This window comes from Halichoerus grypus, chromosome 12, assembly GCF_964656455.1.
Source record: "Halichoerus grypus chromosome 12, mHalGry1.hap1.1, whole genome shotgun sequence".
In the NCBI taxonomy this organism is placed as follows: Eukaryota; Metazoa; Chordata; class Mammalia; order Carnivora; family Phocidae; genus Halichoerus; species Halichoerus grypus.
Genome location: NC_135723.1, coordinates 39,038,413 through 39,057,795, shown reverse-complemented (window position 1 = coordinate 39,057,795; position 19,383 = coordinate 39,038,413). Strand labels below are relative to the sequence as shown.

Genomic DNA, 19,383 nt, shown 5'->3' with positions numbered 1-19,383 from the left:
TTTTGTAATCACAAACTATTAGAGAAAAGTAACAGTGATTTGGGGTTCAAATCATGTAAAAATTACGGTTTGTGGATTTTCATTAAACATAGTACTATTTGATGCTAAAGGAGAATCTCTCTATTGTATTTATTATATTTAATACATATATATTATACATATTAATACATATATACATATATTATACATATATATGTATATTTCCCCCCAGCATATGTGTGGGTCATGGTATTATCCTGGGATGAAAATAAGTGAGATATAAATATCTAACACCCCTTGTGGGCTTTATCCTTTCAATTTTGCATCTGTACCTGGGTTTCTTCTGTCCCCACTTTTCCAGAGGCCCCACACCAAGATGTCTTCCGAAGGATTACAAATCTGCCAGGAAGGAGTGAGGGTCTGTCTTTCTGGTTTACCTTCCTTAATTTACTCTAAGAATGGAGACTGTAGGCATTTTGTGTATGTTTTTGTGTAAAAGCATAGCTTTACTACCCCAACCCTGAAAAGTTTCTCTCTCAACATGTGGTCTGAGCTTATGTGATTCGACTTTAATATTTCCCCAAATTTGTTCCTTAGACCATGAGCCACAAGACTTGCTCCACAAAAACAAAACAAAAAAGCAAAAACAAAAAGCACATTCCTTGGACATATGAATTTGGGAAGTGTTATCTATTGTAGCCTTTTCCTAGAGATTGGCAGGCACTCTGGCATATTGAAAGCTTTGAAAAATCCTTCAGCTACAAATAAACAGAAACAAAAACAAAACGATTTTGCTTTAAGTCATCATTTCACAGACTTACTTGCCCACACCTCCATTCCCCTCTCTTGGTACCATCTATAATCTCCCTGTCAGACTCTCTGGGATACAGTTTGAAAAGGACTGTTCGATAGCATTGACTTGCACCAAGACAAATTTCAACATGAAAAAGTTGGGACCTGTCCTTGGGCAGCAAGGGGACCTTGGCCTTCGTTTCTGGGCCTCTCCTCTGATTCTGATTTTTCTGAAAGGACAAAAGTACGCTATGATGATAGCCCAATGTAACACCAGTCCCTGCGAGTCCCTTTGTTGGCCTTGCCTGCGGTTTCCCATTGTGGATAGCATGTCTGCAGGAGACGCTGTGCTGTGGGGCTGCCTCAGTGGGAAGACCTGGAGTCTCATTTGGAATTCAGAATTTACTGCTTTATTTTCAGCACCTGGATCCAGTGAGGGGGGACGGAACCTTAGTCCTTAAACTTCTACCTGTATGGCTAAGATTAACAACACAGGAAACAACAGGTGTTGGCCAGGATGCAGAGAAAGAGGAACCCACTTACACTGTTGGTGGGAATGCAAGCTGGTGGGGCCACTCTGGAAGACAGTATGGAGGTTCCTCAAAAAGTTAAAAATAGAACTACCCTAGGACCCAGCAATTGCACTATTACATATTTACCCAAAGGATACAAAAATACAGATTTGAAGGGATACATGCACCCCTGATGTTTATAGCAGCATTATCAACAATAGCCAAAACAATGGAGAGAGCCCAAATGTCCATTAACAGATGAATGGATAAAGAAGATGTGGAATATATATACAATGGAATATTACGCAGCCATCAGAAAGAATGAACTCTTGCTGTTTGCAACAATGTGGATGGAGTTAGAATGTATTATGCTAAGTGAAATAAGTCAGCCAGAGAAAGACAAATACCATATGATTTCACTCATATGTGGAATTTAAGAAAAAAAAAAAAGCAGATGAACATATGGGAAGGGACGGGGCGAAGGAGAGAGGGAAACAAACTAAAGAGACTCTTAAGGATAGAGAACAAACTGAGGGTTGCTGGAGGGAGGTGGGTGGGGTGTTGGGCTAAATGGGTGATGGGTATTAAGGAGGGCACATGTTGTGATGAGCACTGGGTATTGTATGTAAGTGATGAATCACTAAATTCTACTTCAGAAACCAAAATTGTTAACTAAGTAAAATTTAAATTTAAAAAATCTTATTTAAAAATGAAAGAAAAAAAACCTCCTACCTTTAATCAGACATTTGAGAAGGCAAGAGGAAAGTGGGAGTGAGATGAACCTCTGGTTTTAGAATGGAAAGGGGATCTAGAAGAACCTGGGGAATAGGAACGATGCAGGGCCAAGAGGATGGTGGTTAGGGAGATGGAGGATGGGAGCAGCCCAGACAGGAGCAGGAAGGGAAATTGCACCCCCTGTTTGAAAGGCCCTGAAGCCTCAGTCCTCAAAGGGGCTGTGGACCAGATGCATGAGCATCGGCTGGGAGCTCAATCTCGTTGCACAATCTCGGGCCTCACCCCACACTACAGAATCCAAATCAGCACCATTTAACAAGTTCCCCCAAGGGATTTGTATGCACTTCTTTAAAGGACATTCAAATCCTATATCACCCATGTTAGAACCAGATCAAGAGATTCTGGAGGATGGGTAAATTAACATTTGTTACCATTTAGAGGTAAGGCCCTTGAGTCCCAGAGAAGATCATGAATCTGCCCAAGGAAGAGAAGGGAAGAGAATATGTCCTGACACCTGCATCAGGAGCAACCCAACCCCCCACAGTGGATACAACCTGTGTTCTGCAGAGATCCAGTAGACAGGAGTGGGGAGGTTCACGTGAGATTACATAGGTCTGGGGCTGGTGGGAACTTGTGAAAGGATTTAAAAGGTGTCTCGAGGGGGTTCCCTAATGCTTTCGAGGTGATAACAGCACCGAGGAAGGGACCGAGAGAGCTCCCCTGGATCAGTAGTCTCCCCTGCCCAGCTCTGTAGTCAGCTGTTGTGACCTTGTAGGGTGTGTGTACGCAAATCCAAGGAATGCCTTGGACTAGGCTATAAACAGCGCCCTAGCGGTGTGGAATGTTGCAGCCCTGCATCTCTATGGCAACTTGCCCATTCCTAAGTTGCTGCTTGTGACGTGTGAGACCACTGTTTCCCTGCATTAGAAGGAGACTGCAAAGCTAATGTGAGCATTTCTGCCACCCCACGCCCGCTCCACATTCCACACCACGGTGGGAAGAGGGCAGTGGTGGATTCCAGCAGAACTGGGCTGGGTGCCATTTCTGCAACTTCCAAGTCACTTTACCATGCTAAGCCTGTCTCTCCACCTAAAACTTATAGGATGATAGTACATATCATAGTAGGATAAATATAAAATCTGGCACATGAAATGTACTCTGTAAATGTTAGCTTTATTTTTTGCCATATGCTATTGCAAAAATCCACCTACGGATGATCCACCTAATGAGTGATATTTGAATATATATTAGGATAATGTCTCATGTGACTGACCCTAGGCTAAGGATGAATAAATAACTCTCCAGCCTTCTCTATCAATACAACTGACACCACTTTCTCCATCTGATGCACCAGCCTAGTAATTCCACAAAACAACTCGGCAGACATCTACGGACGACCTTCTCTCTGCCGGTGCTGGGTCCTTGCTGGGTCACAAAGATGAATAGGATGCAGTATTCACTCATAGATTTCAGAGTTTACTATGAGCCACAAGACCAAAAACCAATAACTACAAAACAATAGGGTCAGAGACATGATAGATGTAGATGAGGAGGTTCATGCAGATAAAGGAGTTATTAATCCTATCACAGAAGACCAGGAGGAGCTACAAAAAGGCATGAGAAGGAGTCTTTCCCCCCGGGGTTAGGAGGTATGGGCGTTCTAGGCAGAGGGAAAAGTGGGAACAAAGGAAAAGAGGTGTGAAATTGATATGTAGAAAAGGGCCCCGTATCATGACACCTCATTTCAAATCCCATCTCTACCATTTGAAATAAGCAACAACAAGCAACCCACATAGCTTCTCTTTGCTTCAGTTTTCTTACCTACCAATCAGGTAAAATATTAATTGTTGCCTCAAACGTGACGAGGAAATTAATTGGGGAAGTATGCACGAGAGCCCTTAGCATAGGGCTTGGCACACAGTTGGTCCCAATGAGGAATAATGGAGGAATGAGGAGTGTCTAGTGGCAGAAAGTAGACTGAGGAGGCTGAATATGGCCCCAAGGAAAGTTCCAGAGTGGATTTCTTAATGCATAAGCTAAAGATCCTCACTTTCTTTTGTGAGAAGCAAGCACATATTTGCGAAGAATAATTCACAGCAGGGATTGTGTGATTTCTGGCCAGACTTCAGAGGCCTATGAATCAGGGGCACACCGCAGACATTGAATTTTATCCCTTAGACCTGGAACATTTGAACCTAAGCAAGCCCTTGATCAGATATTTCCTGATAATTAAGATTAAGATAGAAAAATACGAGCTGGATTATAGTAACACAGGCGCGACTGTCTTCCGGTGCTTCCTCCCGTTTTAGGCAGTGTTGCCTGTACGTGTTGAGCAGAAGACCGAAGGTGAGCTTTGCCTTCTCACTTGAGTTCCAGTCCCAACTCAGCCACTTCATAAGCTTGCGGATTTGGAAAGCCCCTTAAACTTAGTCATCCATAAAATCGGGGAGATAAAACCTCAGGAAGGGGTTGGAGGATTAAATGAGGGTTTATACAGTACCTGAGCTGTAGTATTGGTGATTATTCTGCTGAGATATGACTTGTTTTGGGGCCACACATTTGAACTCAAAGCAACTGAGTGCTGATTTCATGCCTCCTTAGCTACCGTGGGCTCCCTTTGACTGTGATTATTCTACCTTTTCCAGGTCAGAGATGGTCTTGCATGAGAGAGAAGCCTGAATCAGGGTAGGGGCTGATCTGCTCTGCTTTTCTCTGCCTTCTATTATCCCATCAGGTCTGATGGGCCTTGTGACCAGGCAGTGCTCCTGTTCTTCCCATGTGGCTTTGGCTCTAAGAAAATCGAATTTGGCTATCCTTGGTATTTTTCACAAGTCTTGGCCCACTCAGTGATTTCATGTCATCGAATCTTTTCTAGAGGACCTGCAACTTCAACATCATTTGTGCTGTCCTTTGAATCCCTTGGGGCACTTTACGGATATTCACTGAGCTTTCCCTAGACCAATGTTTTCCAAAATGGAGGTTCATAAATCAAATTTAGTAGATTATGGCCAGCATTTTAAAATGAATGAAATAGAATTGAATAGAAAGGTTAAGAATGTATTACATGTATTAGGATGAGTATTCTTTTGTGAACCTGTTTTAGGGTATGTGTGTGTGTGTGTGTGTGTGTGCCATGCAAAATCCTTTTCCTAATGCATCGTCCTTTTCCCTTTTATTTCTTTATTGTGAACTTTTGTAATTATAATGTCAGATTCCCATTTTTTAAATACCTTGTAGCTTCTCAGGTCATGGGGGCAGATCCCAACTTTCCCTTGAAGTCTCCTTTGTAAATTCAAGTTCATCATTCAGGGAACCACCCTCTGTTCACAGGCCAGGCCTTCTTCAGCTATTCATTCATCTCTGGAGCTCTAGCACCCGGGCTGGTGGTTCTCCACTCTGGTTGTGCTTCAGGATAAACTGTGGTTTTTCCTGTTAACAATGATTAACAAAGCTAATTGCTAGATCCCACTCCCAGCCTGTTAGGTCAGACCCTCTCCAAAGGTGGAATTGATGGCCAGCGCCATGGCAGTAGGAACATGTTACATTTTTTCTGGATGAAAGATGGAGCACCCCAAATTCCTATCATTTTATACCATCTTAAGAATTTTATCCAGAGTGTCCCCTAGCCCAACCTCTTCCTCTGTGAGACTAAATTATCAGTAAGGCAAGTGAAGAATTTCTCAGCCTATCTTTAGCCAAATAAGATTTCTGGGCATTCTTCAATAATCGTTGCTACTCGCTAAGACCATATTGTATCATTAGTTCTCAAAAAAATGTTGATTGTTTAAATCTCTTGGCCGTGCTGATGTTGTGGGCCAGTTCTTTTAAATGCCTCAGCAATAGTTTTGCTCTGCTCAGGCAGCCGGCTGGTACGTCCTTCCCACATCTGTCCTTTTTTCTTTTGTCCTTCGCTCAAATGTTCTCTGGGATGTTTATGCACTCAAATTTAATAAGTTGCTTTTGTGTGTGTGTGTGAAATGTCTTTTTATATGCTGGCCTTGGGTATGATTTTCTGAAGTTATAAACCCTTTAAGCACACCTGTGTTTTTCAAGTGACACACCCCAAAGCAGATGCCCAGTCCAGGCTTTGGAGCCAGACTGGGCAGATGGGTAGGAGGCCCATCTGTCAGCAGCCCTAAAACATCAATGGAGTAAATTGGAACCATGTTGCTATTTAACCCAAATTTCCACATAGGACTCCTTACGCAGCTGATGAAATAGTTCCTATTCCTGCCAAAGTGCGCAGAGCTCTGGAGAGGGCATGATGTATTTCCTTTGTGGATCAGTCCACCTCAGCTAAATAAACACTGAATGTACCCAGAGGCCCCACAGGTCTTATTCTGACCTTGTCTGGTAGAATCACTCAGACTCCAGGGACCTCTAATCCCAGGGTTGAAACTCAGGCAAAGTCCAGGTGAGGAGAACTTTATTGGCGGCTAACTTTTGCAACTTAATTGCAATTTCTGAATAGTTTTAGGTGCGTTTTATTCCTTTTTTTTCCTCCCCCAGAACACGACTTAATGCCTTCCGAGAAGTAACACCAGTCGAACTTCCTAACTGTAATTTAGTTAAAGGAATAGGTAAGTATGTAGAGAGGAGGAAGTATCTCATTGGAACTTGCAGTATTATCTTGCTATTGATTTGATTAATACACCTGTTTAGTTTTGTTCAAAAAATAGAACCATGAACCAGGAGAGAATGATTAAGTCAGTAGTTAATTATAAATACCAACGTACTTGACTTTTGACTTCACCAACATATGGCCAAGGTATTGACGGTTTTTCATAGTTTGTTTTTTTTGGTCAGTTTAGCAAAAACAGTAAGTGGGAACAATGTTTGATTTTATGGTAATACAACTTGAGGAGATTCCAGGGGAGGGACAGGGGAAGGAGAAAAAGCAGTGAGTAAAGGGACAAAATTTAAAAAGCCCTCACACACCTTGGCAGTTACCACAAGACTTCTCCTCATGCATCTTTCTTTTAAATATGGGGGAAGAATATTTTTTCCCAGAAGTTCTCAGCAGATTTCCCCTCAGATCTCATTAGTCAGAGATAGACAACAGGCTGGGGCCCTAGCTGCAAAGGAAGCTGGGAAAGTAATTATGGGGCTCCCATTGGGGAAGGCAGGCCCTGTCAGCAAAGATAAAAGGCTAGGGGAATAGCAGCTTGTAGGCAACCAACAGGGAGTGTCATAGGACTCAAGTCCCCATCTGGTTTCAACCAACCAATTTTGTTATTTGAGGACAACTTGTTTGAGATCCATGCTTTGGATGTTATGTTTTGTTTTGCTAAGTTTAGAATTATTTATCTCGGTTGACTAAGGAAGGAAAGGCTAGACCATGTGACTTATTCAGTCAGCATCAAAAAGGTTGGCCAGATATCTTACAGTGCAATCTTTCTCTAGAAAACAAATATGATATTGATATTAGATATCACTGGATATTTGAAAAACAAACATCTCCACTAAGAGTATCAATACAAAATCAAAAGTCTCATTTGTCTCTAGGTTGATAGAGATTTTAAAAATGTACATGGAAAGTATAATTAGCTTAGCGATATTTTACTGATGCTTATAATTAATAGTGGATGCGTATTTTGCATATGAAATGTATCCCCATTTTTTAAAAATTTTTTTATTGTTATGTTAATCCCCATACATTACATCATTAGTTTTAGATATAGTGTTCCATGATTCATTGTTTGTGCATAACACCCAGTGCTCCATGCAGAACGTGCCCTCCTCAATACCCATCACCAGGCTAACCCATCCTCCCACCCCCCTCCCCTCTAGAACCCTCAGTTTGTTTTTCAGAGTCCATCGTCTCTCATGGTTCTTCTGAAATGTATCCCCATTTTAACTGAAGCATTTGGAATCTGCCTATATTTCCAATATGGCTCTCAAAAGAATTTATTGGATTTGGAATTAAGTATTAATATATGTTGGTAGTTTCCACTGTGTCTTTAACAAAACAGCGAGCTGTTTTCAAATAATTGTACCTTTTATAAATTTTGTGAATTTCCATGAACTTTATGTAGATTTCAGAGTCTGAGGAAAAAGTTCTAGTCCATTAATTTAAAAAATACATATTAAGTGTAAGTTTTAATTACACTTAATTATATCAGTGTCTTCTAATTTTTATAGAATCCTATTAGTCAATTTGAAGAAGTAAATGAAAGAGTTAATTATTCTGAATCTATCAAATAAGAGCTAAATATGTAGCCCCATTTTCCAGTGAAGAGCGATAAAGAAAAGGATCACTAGCTCCCTGCAATCGTCTACAACACTCTGTACTGACTATTCTCTTTTCTGGCAGAAACTGGCTCTGAAGACTTGGAGATACTCCCTAATGGACTGGCTTTCATTAGCTCTGTAAGTGGTTTCTTTCTTTATAGTGCTCTACACCATGTTCTAGATCCAGCAGCTTAAGTCTTTTGTTTAAGCTTGCTATTTACCAATGCCCACCTTCAAATAAAATAAGCAGTCATATGGTTCAAAAAACTAACAGTATATACATTTTACACCGGTGTTAAAATTATGGCTGTATGCCTTCTAGGCATATTTGTACTCCTGTGTGTACGCTGAACTCGAATATTACCCTATCTTCCATTGTAGCAATTTCTGAGTCCAATGAGTTCAAGAATGGCTTTCCATCGATGGTCTATCCCTTGAGGCACTTCAGTGGTATAGTCAAGTATTTACCGAATTGGGTGTATGTTTCTATATATCCCTCCCCATGTCATTTAGATTTTACCTTTTTCTTTCACACTTTTCAAAATAAGCCCTTTAATCTAAAATTATTGATAGGCCATTCCACAATTTCCACACTTTGAAGAGTGAAGCCACCATGTTTGTTGAACCTCTTCTACATACAAACCACGGTGGTGGTGACATAGCTCAGAAACAACAGAAGTCTGGGCGCCTGGGTGGCTCAGTTGGTTAAGCGACTGCCTTCGGCTCAGGTCATGATCCTGGAGTCCCTGGATCGAGTCCCGCATCGGGCTCCCTGCTCGGCAGGGAGTCTGCTTCTCCCTCTGACCCTCCCCCCCTCTCATGTGCTTGCTCTCTCTCATTCTCTCTCTCTCAAATAAATAAATAAAAAATCTTTAAAAAAAAAAAAAGAAACAACAGAAGTCAACACCCATTGCTGGCTGTTGTAATTTATTTAGTCCAGTTTTCTCCTATGAAGATGGAAGACTAGTCATCTTCTCCAGCAGTGTCTTGCAAACCCCTTTTCTAAAGCAACAGAATAACATATTCCAAGCAAAATCTTATATGGGACCCCAGCATCTAAAACAAAAAACAGCTGTGTTGTTCTAATTGAAGGCTAAGAAAGAAGTTGTCTCTGAGCTCACTAGACTTCCCCTAAAACTCTGTCCCTGAGATGCTTCCAAGGAACCTGTCAGGAGACATTTTAAAAACCATAACCAATGTTCTCTCCATATTCTTTGCTTATATGATTGAAGCCCATTAGCAATTGCCCAGTTGGTCTACTTTTCCATTTTTGATCTTTCTCATGAGTTGGGAGCTGTGGTATGGGACACATATGGCTTTGCTGCTGGTGATGGAAGGGTCCGAGCCAGTGTGTTGTGTGGGGTGGAGTGGTGGAACACGTGGCTTCCAGAACCCCCATGGGCCTATCGCACAAGCCAACCAAGAGGCTTCCCATGTGGCCCTGTGACGCGAAGCAGACAGTATGACCCCATGTGCTATCTACCACCTCGATCAGCTTTTGAAGTATTTGTAATGTGCCTATTTTTTTCTTCTTCATGTTTTGTAAGGGATTAAAATATCCTGGAATAAAGAGCTTTGCACCTGATAAGCCTGGCAAAATTCTTCTGATGGACCTGAATGAAGAAGATCCAAAAGTGTTAGAACTGAGGGTCACTGGAAGTAACTTCGATCAGTCTTCATTTAACCCTCATGGGATTAGCACATTCACAGATGAAGGTAACGCTATTTAATGCTTATTAAAAACAAAGCCAAAATTTAAAAAATGTTAAAGAATGAATATTTCCTCTCATTCAACTACAGTATAATCATGATTAATGTTACTCTTCTGTTAAACGTATCCCATATGTTAATGAAATATAATATTATAACCACTCTGATGCTTGAGAATGCTAAAATACTTAAGGTTTGTAAAGCACTTATTTTTAAAAATACCAGCATTCACATTATCTCTATAATTACGGTAACAATAATATTTAGCTCTGATCATTATGGGTTTTCCATTTCAAATAATTGTCCAGATCCGGGAATTTACAGGGATAGATTTTTCTAACAGAAGGCATCAGCAACGTATAGATCCACTGACAGAAAGTCACCATGGTCAGTTTTCTCTCAGCCCTGTCACTTTCCGTGCCCTTCTGTCCACTGGTTCCTCTGTTTTGTCTTCAAACTACTTCTCCACATCTCAAAGCTATCAACATATTGCCCCCATCCCTCATGTCATCCTTCCATTTCTTCCTTTCTAGATGCAGCCTTTTGCTGGGTCTCTACGTGAATCTTCAACCCCGGCTGTGCACAGAAACCCCTGTGGGATTTGACATCAACTGCATTTGTTTTCCTTTTACATTTTGACCCCCTATTTCTCCTGCCCTCCACTCCCCACCTCTGGCAACCACCATCTATGAGCTTTGTATTTCACTTTTAGGTTTTAATTCTACATATAAAAGAAATCACTTGCTTTAGTTCCCTCCCCCCGACTTATTTCACTTAGCATAGTGCCCTTAAGGTCCATCCATATTGTCACAAATGGCAGGATTTTTGTTCTTTTTTTTATGGCTGAATAATATTCCTCTGTGTGTGTGTGTGTGTGTTTATTCACCCATCGATGGACACTTAGGTTGTTTCCATGTCTTGATTCCTGTAAGTAATGCTGCAATGAACATAGGGAAGCATATAGTTTTCAAATTAGTGTTTTCATTTTCTTTAGATCAATACCCAGAATGGAATTCCTGCGTTGTATGGTAGTTCTATTTTTAATTTTTAGAGAAAACTCCACAGTGTTTTCCACAGTGGCTGCACCAGTTTGCATTCCCAACAACAGTGCATGAGGGCTCCTTTTTCTCCACATCCTTGCTAACACTTTTATTTCTGGTCTTTTTGATAATAGCCATTCTAACGGGTGTGAGATGGTATCTCACTATGGTTTTGATTTACATTTCCCTGATTAATGATGTTGAGCATCTTTTCTTGTACTTGTTGGCTGTCTATGTCTTCTTTGGAAAAATATCTTTTTCAGATCTTCTGCTTATTTTTATTTTTTTAAAGATTTATTTATTTATTTGAGAGAGAGATTGAATGTGAGTGGGGTAAGGGGCAGAGGGAGAGAGAAAATCCTTCAAACAGACTCTCGCTGAGCACGGAGCCAGACACAGGGCTCGATTCCTGGACCCCGAGATCATGACCTGAGCCGAAATCAGGAGTCAGACACTTAACAGACTGAGCCACCCGGGCCCACCTCTTCTGCCCATTCTAAAATCAGATTATTTATTTGTTTTTGCTATTGAGTTAAATGAATTCTCAAAATGGATTAAAGACTTGAATAGAAGACCTGAAACCATAAAACTCCTAGAAGAAAACATAGGCAGTAAGTTCTTTGACGTAGATCTTGAAGATGATTCTTTTAAATCTGACACCAAAAGCAAAAGCAACAAAAGCAAAAACAAACAAGTAGAACTAAATCAAACTAAAAAGCTTCTGTACAGCAAAGGAAATCATCAACAAAATGGAAAGCCAACCTACTGAATGGAAAGGAATATTTGCACATCATGTATCTGATAAGGGGCTAATATCCAAAATATATAAAGAATTCATTTAACTCAATTGCTCCCTCCCTCCCTCCGTTCTTTCTGGCCTTCTTTCCTTTCTTCCTTCCTCCACTTCATTTATGCTGTTGATCACTTTCTCCAAGTAAATTTCTCCTCCCCGATATTCCAATATACTTATTTAGCTTAGTTCTGATCCTACTGCAGGTTTTTCCCCCTGTTCATTGTTTTGTCACTCATTTCAAATTCTCTGAACATTCCCCAAAAGACTGATTTTTTTGCCTCCTCTTTATTTGCTCTAGTTCAAAAAGTTCAACCAAGTCACACCCATTAACTGTGCCTGCTTTCTGGGAGAATTCCATTAATGGGGTATTCTTTATTTTTAATCAGCTCTTCAGTTCCATTCCTTCAAGCTTACCAGATTATTCTATTTGAGTTCCTCTCTTATAGCTGCTTTAAACTCAACATGTTGAAAACTGATTTTCCATCCTTTTATCTTTCCTTCTTTACCTTTCTACCCCGTATGACATCTCTTCTTTTATATGTACATATATAGTCCCCTTTCAGTGACCTCTCCACCCATTTATCAACATTGTATTTTATTTTTAAAACATCAAGTGCAAAGAAATATACTGTTGGGTATGTGTACACTTTTAAGAATAAAAGGGAGTCATATTACCCAAACCCTTCTATAAAGTGCTTTTGCATTTAATATTACATTATGGACTCCTTTCTATGACAGTGCATTTAGAGCTCCTTTACAATGCCTGTTTAGGATTCAGATGCATGGGAGTGCAGTAATGTAGTTCTTCTGTTGATGGATATTCAGTCTGTTTCTGCCTTTACGTTCATTGTGAACAATGCTAAAATAAACATTCCTGTATATATATCTTCTGTGAGTATTTCCTTAGGATAAATGCCCAGAAGTAGAATCTGCTGCACAAAACATGAATCTGGGTTTCAGTGCTCACTCATGTTTGATTTTTGACTTCCTCATTTCTCAGCCATCATCAGGGACTTTTGATACTTCCTGTCAAATGTCCTCATATCCTTTCTTGCCACTTCTTGTTAATGCCATCCTTCTGGCCCAGTCCCTTCTCCCCCCATACCTGGATTACTGCTGTACTGTAAGCTCATGTTACTCCTTGGTTCCAAAGCCCCAGTGAGTAAGCCCTGGGTCCTTACCAGGAGCCCTAACAAGACTGGCCTTGGCTACCTACCTTTATGGCTGCAGGCTTCCCACTCTTTCTTTCACTCACTCTACTCCATCCACAACCTCACTATTAAGAGATGTGGCAAGGAAGTTCCTGCCGCAGGCCCTTTGCACACTCTCTTCCCTCACCTGGGAATGCTCTTTCTCCAGATACTCACATGGTTTGGTCTCCTATATCATTTAGGTTTCTGCTTTAACATCACTTCATCAGAACTTCCCTGACTGTCATGAAGAAAACATCTCATTACTCTTCATTCTTTTATCTGGTTTTATTTTCCCTATGTAGCACTTAATACCAATGAAAATAAACACTTGTTTGTTCAACGTCCTAACCACCAACCACCAGGAGCCTCCTGGTTGGCTTCTCTGTTTTAAATCTCTTCATTTCAACCCACTAAACTTTGCATTGTTTTTCTTTAAACACCAATTTGGTCACATCAAAGATCCCGAAGACTTACTGCTTCTTAAGGCAAAGACTGTAATAATCTAACTTCACTTGCCAACTCTAATCACACCTTCTTGACCACTTAAATTGGTCTCTTTTATGTCTTAAGGCTGGACTGACTCATGGAAGCTGCTTCCCTTTGATAGAATCTCTCAGGTATTCTTTTTATGGAATTTATCATCTTACACTGTGTGAATTATACCCAAGCACACCTTCTCATGTCGGTGTTCTCCACATCTTTTATCTCTTTTATCTCAACTCTGCATCTTGCTGAGACCATTTGCAATAGAAAGCTTAACAAGCTCTTTGGAGTTTTAGTGTCAAGCGTTGCTCATTCTTAAGTTGAGGATTTTTCCCCCCTGTGGAGTTTGGAGGTGTTTAGAGACTGTCACTAGTTCTTCCTTTAGCCATTTTTTTTTCTTTGGAGCAATCACAAGTGCTTCTCTCTACAAGGAGATGAAAATATTCCATCTGCCTGACACCCTAAGTACTAGTTGGAGGTGGGTTGAAATTGCTTTTTGGAGACAGGGCTGACAGCTGAGAGCTCAGTTAATGTTTCGATTTTTGTTTTTAATCTCTTCTCAGATAATACCGTGTACCTGCTGGTGGTGAACCATCCAAATTTTAAGTCCACAGTTGAGTTGTTTAAATTTGAAGAAGAAGAAAAATCACTTTTGCATCTGAAAACCATCAGACACAAACTTCTGCCTAAGTACTGAGATATATCATATTTCTATTTTCCTTTAACACCAGTGGATGGTTAATCCACCTTTGGTTTCTCCTTTCAGCCAGAGTGGGAGGGGGGATAATGGCTGGTCAATTCTCCTTTCTAATCATCACAAACTCCTCCAAATGGTCTTCTGCAGATACTTTTGAAGATTCAAACCCCTGAGAGAAGACCCATTCTCTTCCTCTCTCATTTCCCAGGCTCCCTGGATGCTGACTTATGGCTCTTAGCCTCAGAATGTCCATTCAAGCTGTTATTAAGACATAACTCTGTTCTTCTCCAAAACCAGACTTTGTATTTCAAACCCACACCAGTTTCACAGAAAAATTCCACATCATGAGCTTGCTTATTTATTCATTTATTTCTTTTTGTATTAAAAAATAGAATCTTAGATGTTTCTATGAATTAGAAACATATACCCAAGGGAGATCTGAGATCCGGTGCCTCTAAAGCTCCCCATCCTACCCCTACTGATGTTTGGGCGCATGATTTAGGGAGTAGCATATCTGTGGTTAACACTCAGTTCCAATCTTAGGCTTCTTGACAATATAACACAAGGAAAAAGAAAACACCCAGGGATCCCTGATCCCCGTCAACCCAACACAAAATCAACTTCCTCACTTGCCTTAGGATTTGGTTTGTGAGGCTAGTGAGGGTTTTGGGACAAAAGTCTGACAAAGTCTTCCCAAACAATCTTTATCCTCTAATCATTAAGATTGTCTAGAGTCCCAGACTTTATTTGAATGATTAACAGACAGCATTGGATTACCTCAGTATTGGTAAATCTAGATTTCTTTTAAACTGTGTGTTATTTACATGCAGGGACCTAGCAGAGTGCCTGGCACGCAGTGTTCCCAGGATCCCCTCCTCTCTTTTTTTATCTGGTGGTTTTGAAGATGAGGAAACTGAGATTGGAGAGAAACTGAGTTACTGGGTGAAGGTCAATCAACTAATTAGTAGCTGCGTAGGAACTATATGGCCCAAGTCTTCTTCTGCATCCCTAGGATGAGTACAAATTCAGAGAACAGCTTTTGGTGGAACAGGTTATTTATACATTCATTCAACAAATGTATTTTGGAAAGAGAATGAGATTACTGAATGTCTGGAGAATGTGCCACATACCAAGATACTTTAGGGAAAAGTATATAGAATAGAGAAGCTGGGCTAATAATAATTGTAATAACTGTAATAATAATTGCAATAATTGTGCATAATAATTGTGATTGTAATAATTGTGATAGTAACAATGAGCTTTAACTGTAAGTTAGGTGCTACAATAACCAATTTAAACTGATTACTTTATTATCTTTTTACAAATACCTTCTTAATTAGGTGTTATTATTATGCCATTTTGGAGTATTTAACTTGCTCCAGATAATACCATCAGTAAAATGGCATAGCTGGAATTTTAACCCTGTATCTCGAGGCTGAAGCGGCGGCTCTGAGCCACTCTGAAGTAGTGAAAGCTTACTTTATTGGTTTCACAGTTAGTCTTGAAGCCTCATATTTGTCCAGATTCCCAGGGTTAGAGTATTTTTTTCTGGACCAAGTGCAAAAATACATGTCTTTGGCAATATAGAAACAAACTGAAAAAAAAAAAAAATAGTGCCACAACTAACTAAAATTCTGCTCTCTCAACTGAAGGACTAGCCATGTATATTTTCTGCTTTGTATTTAATGGCTATTTATGTTGTTGTTTATAGCATTAATATTCCTATTACTAATCTATCACAATTGAAGTATGTTATTAATGATAACACAGCAGTCAGGATCGATCATCTCTTACAGCCAGGCATGGTGCCAAGGTCTTTATATTCATTCTTTCATTTTATTTACCCTAACCTCACAAAGTCCAGAGAGGAAACTGAGGTATAGATTTTAGTGGCACGCTTGGTCCCATAGACAATAGCAAGCAACGTCAGCATGCAAATGGGGTCTACCAGATTTCAAAGCTATTACTCTGAAATATTCCTCTCTGCTTTTTTTTACGAAAAACAGGCAAATGATTTGTAAAGTATACTACTCACTTTGGAAAGCTACTTTTAAAAAAAGGGAGGGGGGAGAAAAGAGAGAGAGAAGAGGTTTATGCCTGAGCGTGTACACACGAATCCTAAATTCCTGGACCTTTTTTCTCACGTCGCAGTAGTGATCACCACTGACGGAGGGTTCAGCGAGTGGCCGGCTTCCTACAAAGCACACAACAAGCCTTGGCTTACTGTGATTTCCACTGAGACTCCACAAATTAAGATTCTGACCCTTAGTCTTATACTAATGAGCTGTAGGACTTTGGGAAAATTGTTTAACCTCTCTTTACAGATGAGAAAACTGAGACTCTGTGTGCTTATCTAACTGGCCCAGGAGCCCAGAGCTGCGTCAGAGCTGATGTGCTGGCCATTACGCCCTCAGCAACGGAGCGGAGATAATTCTCTCCCAGATAATGGCCCTGGGGAACTTCTGTCACCTCAATCAGCAGAGAATGACTCACTTATGTGTTCACTGTTGTACCTATTAAAGCAGAAAAATAGACTCATATATCTTAGATTTTCAGTAACAGAGAGAGAATCAAAATCAGAAAGAAAATACGCCGTAGCATCCCTTTCCTGAGCATTCTTGCTCGTGGACATTTTCCTCAGTTTAGAATCATGAAACTTTAAGGCCGGAAGTGACCTCCTAAGACTGAAATATAGAGCAGTCCATCTCGTCCTCCTTTTACAGATAGGGAAACTGAGGCCCTGACATGCAAAATGATTAATTTTACCTAAATGGCACAGCTAATCGTGACCGAGCTTTAACTAAAATGCAAGTCTCAAGATGGCCAGTGTTTTTTCCTCCCTCTGCCCGATGATACCCCAGACTGTTCTATGTGAGAGTGACTTCTGTATGAACATAAATGCATTTTGCCCTGATAATGATTCCTGGCCTAATTTAATGTCTACTGAATGTAGTATATCTAAACACACACACACATACACACACACGTGCACACACACACACCATAGCACTATTTTTCAGATACAATTAATAGGATTTTTATGTTACATTGTTATAGTAACCTTTTAGGGTTTTTAAGAGTAATTATTGTCTTTGAGGATCCTACAGGTGGCATTGAATATGAATTCATATGAATTCTGTGCCCTAACGGCTAGAGTGAAAGCTTCATCTGCATCTTGATTTTAGGAACAGCCATTAACAAATGCTAATCAATGCCTAATGCTGTAACGTACAAGACCTTCCCTGTATATATCCTATATGTGTGTTTGAATTTGCAGTTTGAATGATATTGTTGCTGTGGGACCTGAGCACTTTTATGCCACAAATGATCACTATTTTGTTGACCCCTACCTGAGATCCTGGGAGCTCTATTTGGGTTTAGCGTGGTCTTACGTTGTTTACTATAGTCCAAATGAAGTTCGAGTGATGACAGACGGATTTGATTTTGCTAATGGAATCAACATCTCACCTGACGGCAAGTATGTGAACTCTTTACAATGTCATGCATTTCCCCAGATTCTTATTAGACACCGTTAGAACATACTCATTTTCTAAAAACATGATATGCTCTAACATGTTATCTTGGTAAGAGGAAATTAGGAAGAATGTTAAAATATCTTAATTTCTCAGGGGATAAAATGTATCAAATCAAAATTTTCTATTTTGTGTAGGCATATTCTTTTAAATTTTGGGGGTAGGGATGAATATATCAAGAAGGGAAACTGTGATAAACATTTAATATTACTCAATAGCTTTGCTTTGAGGGAAGAATTTTGAGGTCGTAATAAGATTAACAGCATGTAGTTATATATCTCAGTAGTGCTGGTTTGTGACAAGATAAAGAGCTTGCACCAAAATGTAAATCAAGACACTGCTTTCTCCATCAAGAAAGTGTTACTGTGGGGGAAAAGTCAGCTTAACTAAGCAGTGTGCTTCAAGATGTAGTTGATTTACGTTATTATTTGATGATACCCCCGAAACAAACAATTCACAGAGCAACACTGGTTGTGGGACCACACTTTGGGTAACATTAGTCCATCCACAAAAGCCATGTATCCAGTCATATATAACCTTCCTCATCTTCTATCATCACGGATTTCAGAAGTTAGTAACATAACTAGAGGAAACCATGTGGACGGCTTTCAAATATTTATAGCATCTCCTGGTCTTCCAAAGTAGCAGATAATATGTAGTTATTTCTCTCTTTGTTCTGGGCTGCACTGACCACATGTCTTTACGATGAGTGGGGCGTTGCACTGCGTGCAAAATACTAAATGCACAGGGTCAGGACCAGGCTCAGGGTGAGAGGGGAGGAAGACTTCTCTCAGATCGAGGCCAAGCATCTTGTCTTCTCCCATACTTTCTCTGGCCTAAAACAAGGGCCTGGTTGTCAAAGGGTTCTCCTGAAGCCTGCCCGAGAGAACTCGCTATCCTCTGACATGCAGAACCTGGGGATTGTCACTATATTGACAAGTGAAGAGAAGTAATGTCATACATTTTACTCCCAGATATTAAGAGCTGGTACTAGGGCTACGTTTCTTCCCTTCTAATCAGGGACAACTAGGTTCCTACCTTTAGAAATAACTTTTCAGAAATGAAAACGCCTTTGCACATTGTAAACTTACTGAGTTTTTTTTTCAGAATTTGGTGTGCTTTGAGAGGGGTTGCATTTTCCAGTCTCTAAGCGAAGTTCTTTCCTAGGAAGGGTTCTTACAAACTTCACCGTAACCTTCTGAGCCGTATTACTTCAAGTGCTTTGATGTAGCTCTTTCTTCTTTGAAGGTATGTCTATATATCTGAATTGCTGGCTCATAAGATTCATGTGTATGAAAAGCACGCTAATTGGACTTTAACTCCATTGAAGGTAAGATGTATTAACACTGTAAGTTTGCAGAGTGATAATTAGATTCTAATTGATTTGTGAAATTAAAAGTGAGCAAAAAAGGACTGTCTAATTGGAGTGGGTGAGAACCAATTTTTCACTTCTTTATTAAGAGTCAACAGCATCATGTATGTTTGTTGTTCACTTTTACTCAGCTGCAGAGTGGGAAGCAGCAAGCCAAATATCTCACCTATGAAACTTTGATTCTTTCTGCCCGAATGAATCCTCATTGCTCAGTCTCCCTTCCCTTCCTCCCTCCCCTTTCTCTCTCCCTTTCATTTTTCCCTCCATGTTGATGAAACAGCCAAGAAATCACCTCAACTGATATGTCGTGTGA

The 19,383-nt window shown here is 40.2% G+C and overlaps 1 protein-coding gene across 2 annotated transcripts in view; it reads left to right on the top strand.

Annotated features, from left to right (window-relative positions):
- PON1 (paraoxonase 1) overlaps nucleotides 1-19,383 on the top strand; it is a 32,453-nt gene that overhangs the window by 1,086 nt on the left and 11,984 nt on the right. Inside the window, exons 2-7 of one of the 2 annotated variants that reach the window (XM_036115695.2) lie at nucleotides 6,528-6,598; nucleotides 8,332-8,387; nucleotides 9,797-9,965; nucleotides 14,032-14,158; nucleotides 17,443-17,643; nucleotides 18,947-19,028. In XM_036115695.2, coding sequence (XP_035971588.1) covers nucleotides 6,528-6,598; nucleotides 8,332-8,387; nucleotides 9,797-9,965; nucleotides 14,032-14,158; nucleotides 17,443-17,643; nucleotides 18,947-19,028 — 706 coding nt within the window. The remainder of the gene's footprint in view (nucleotides 1-6,527; nucleotides 6,599-8,331; nucleotides 8,388-9,796; nucleotides 9,966-14,031; nucleotides 14,159-17,442; nucleotides 17,644-18,946; nucleotides 19,029-19,383) is intronic. The other variant, XM_036115696.2, reaches the window with a different exon arrangement.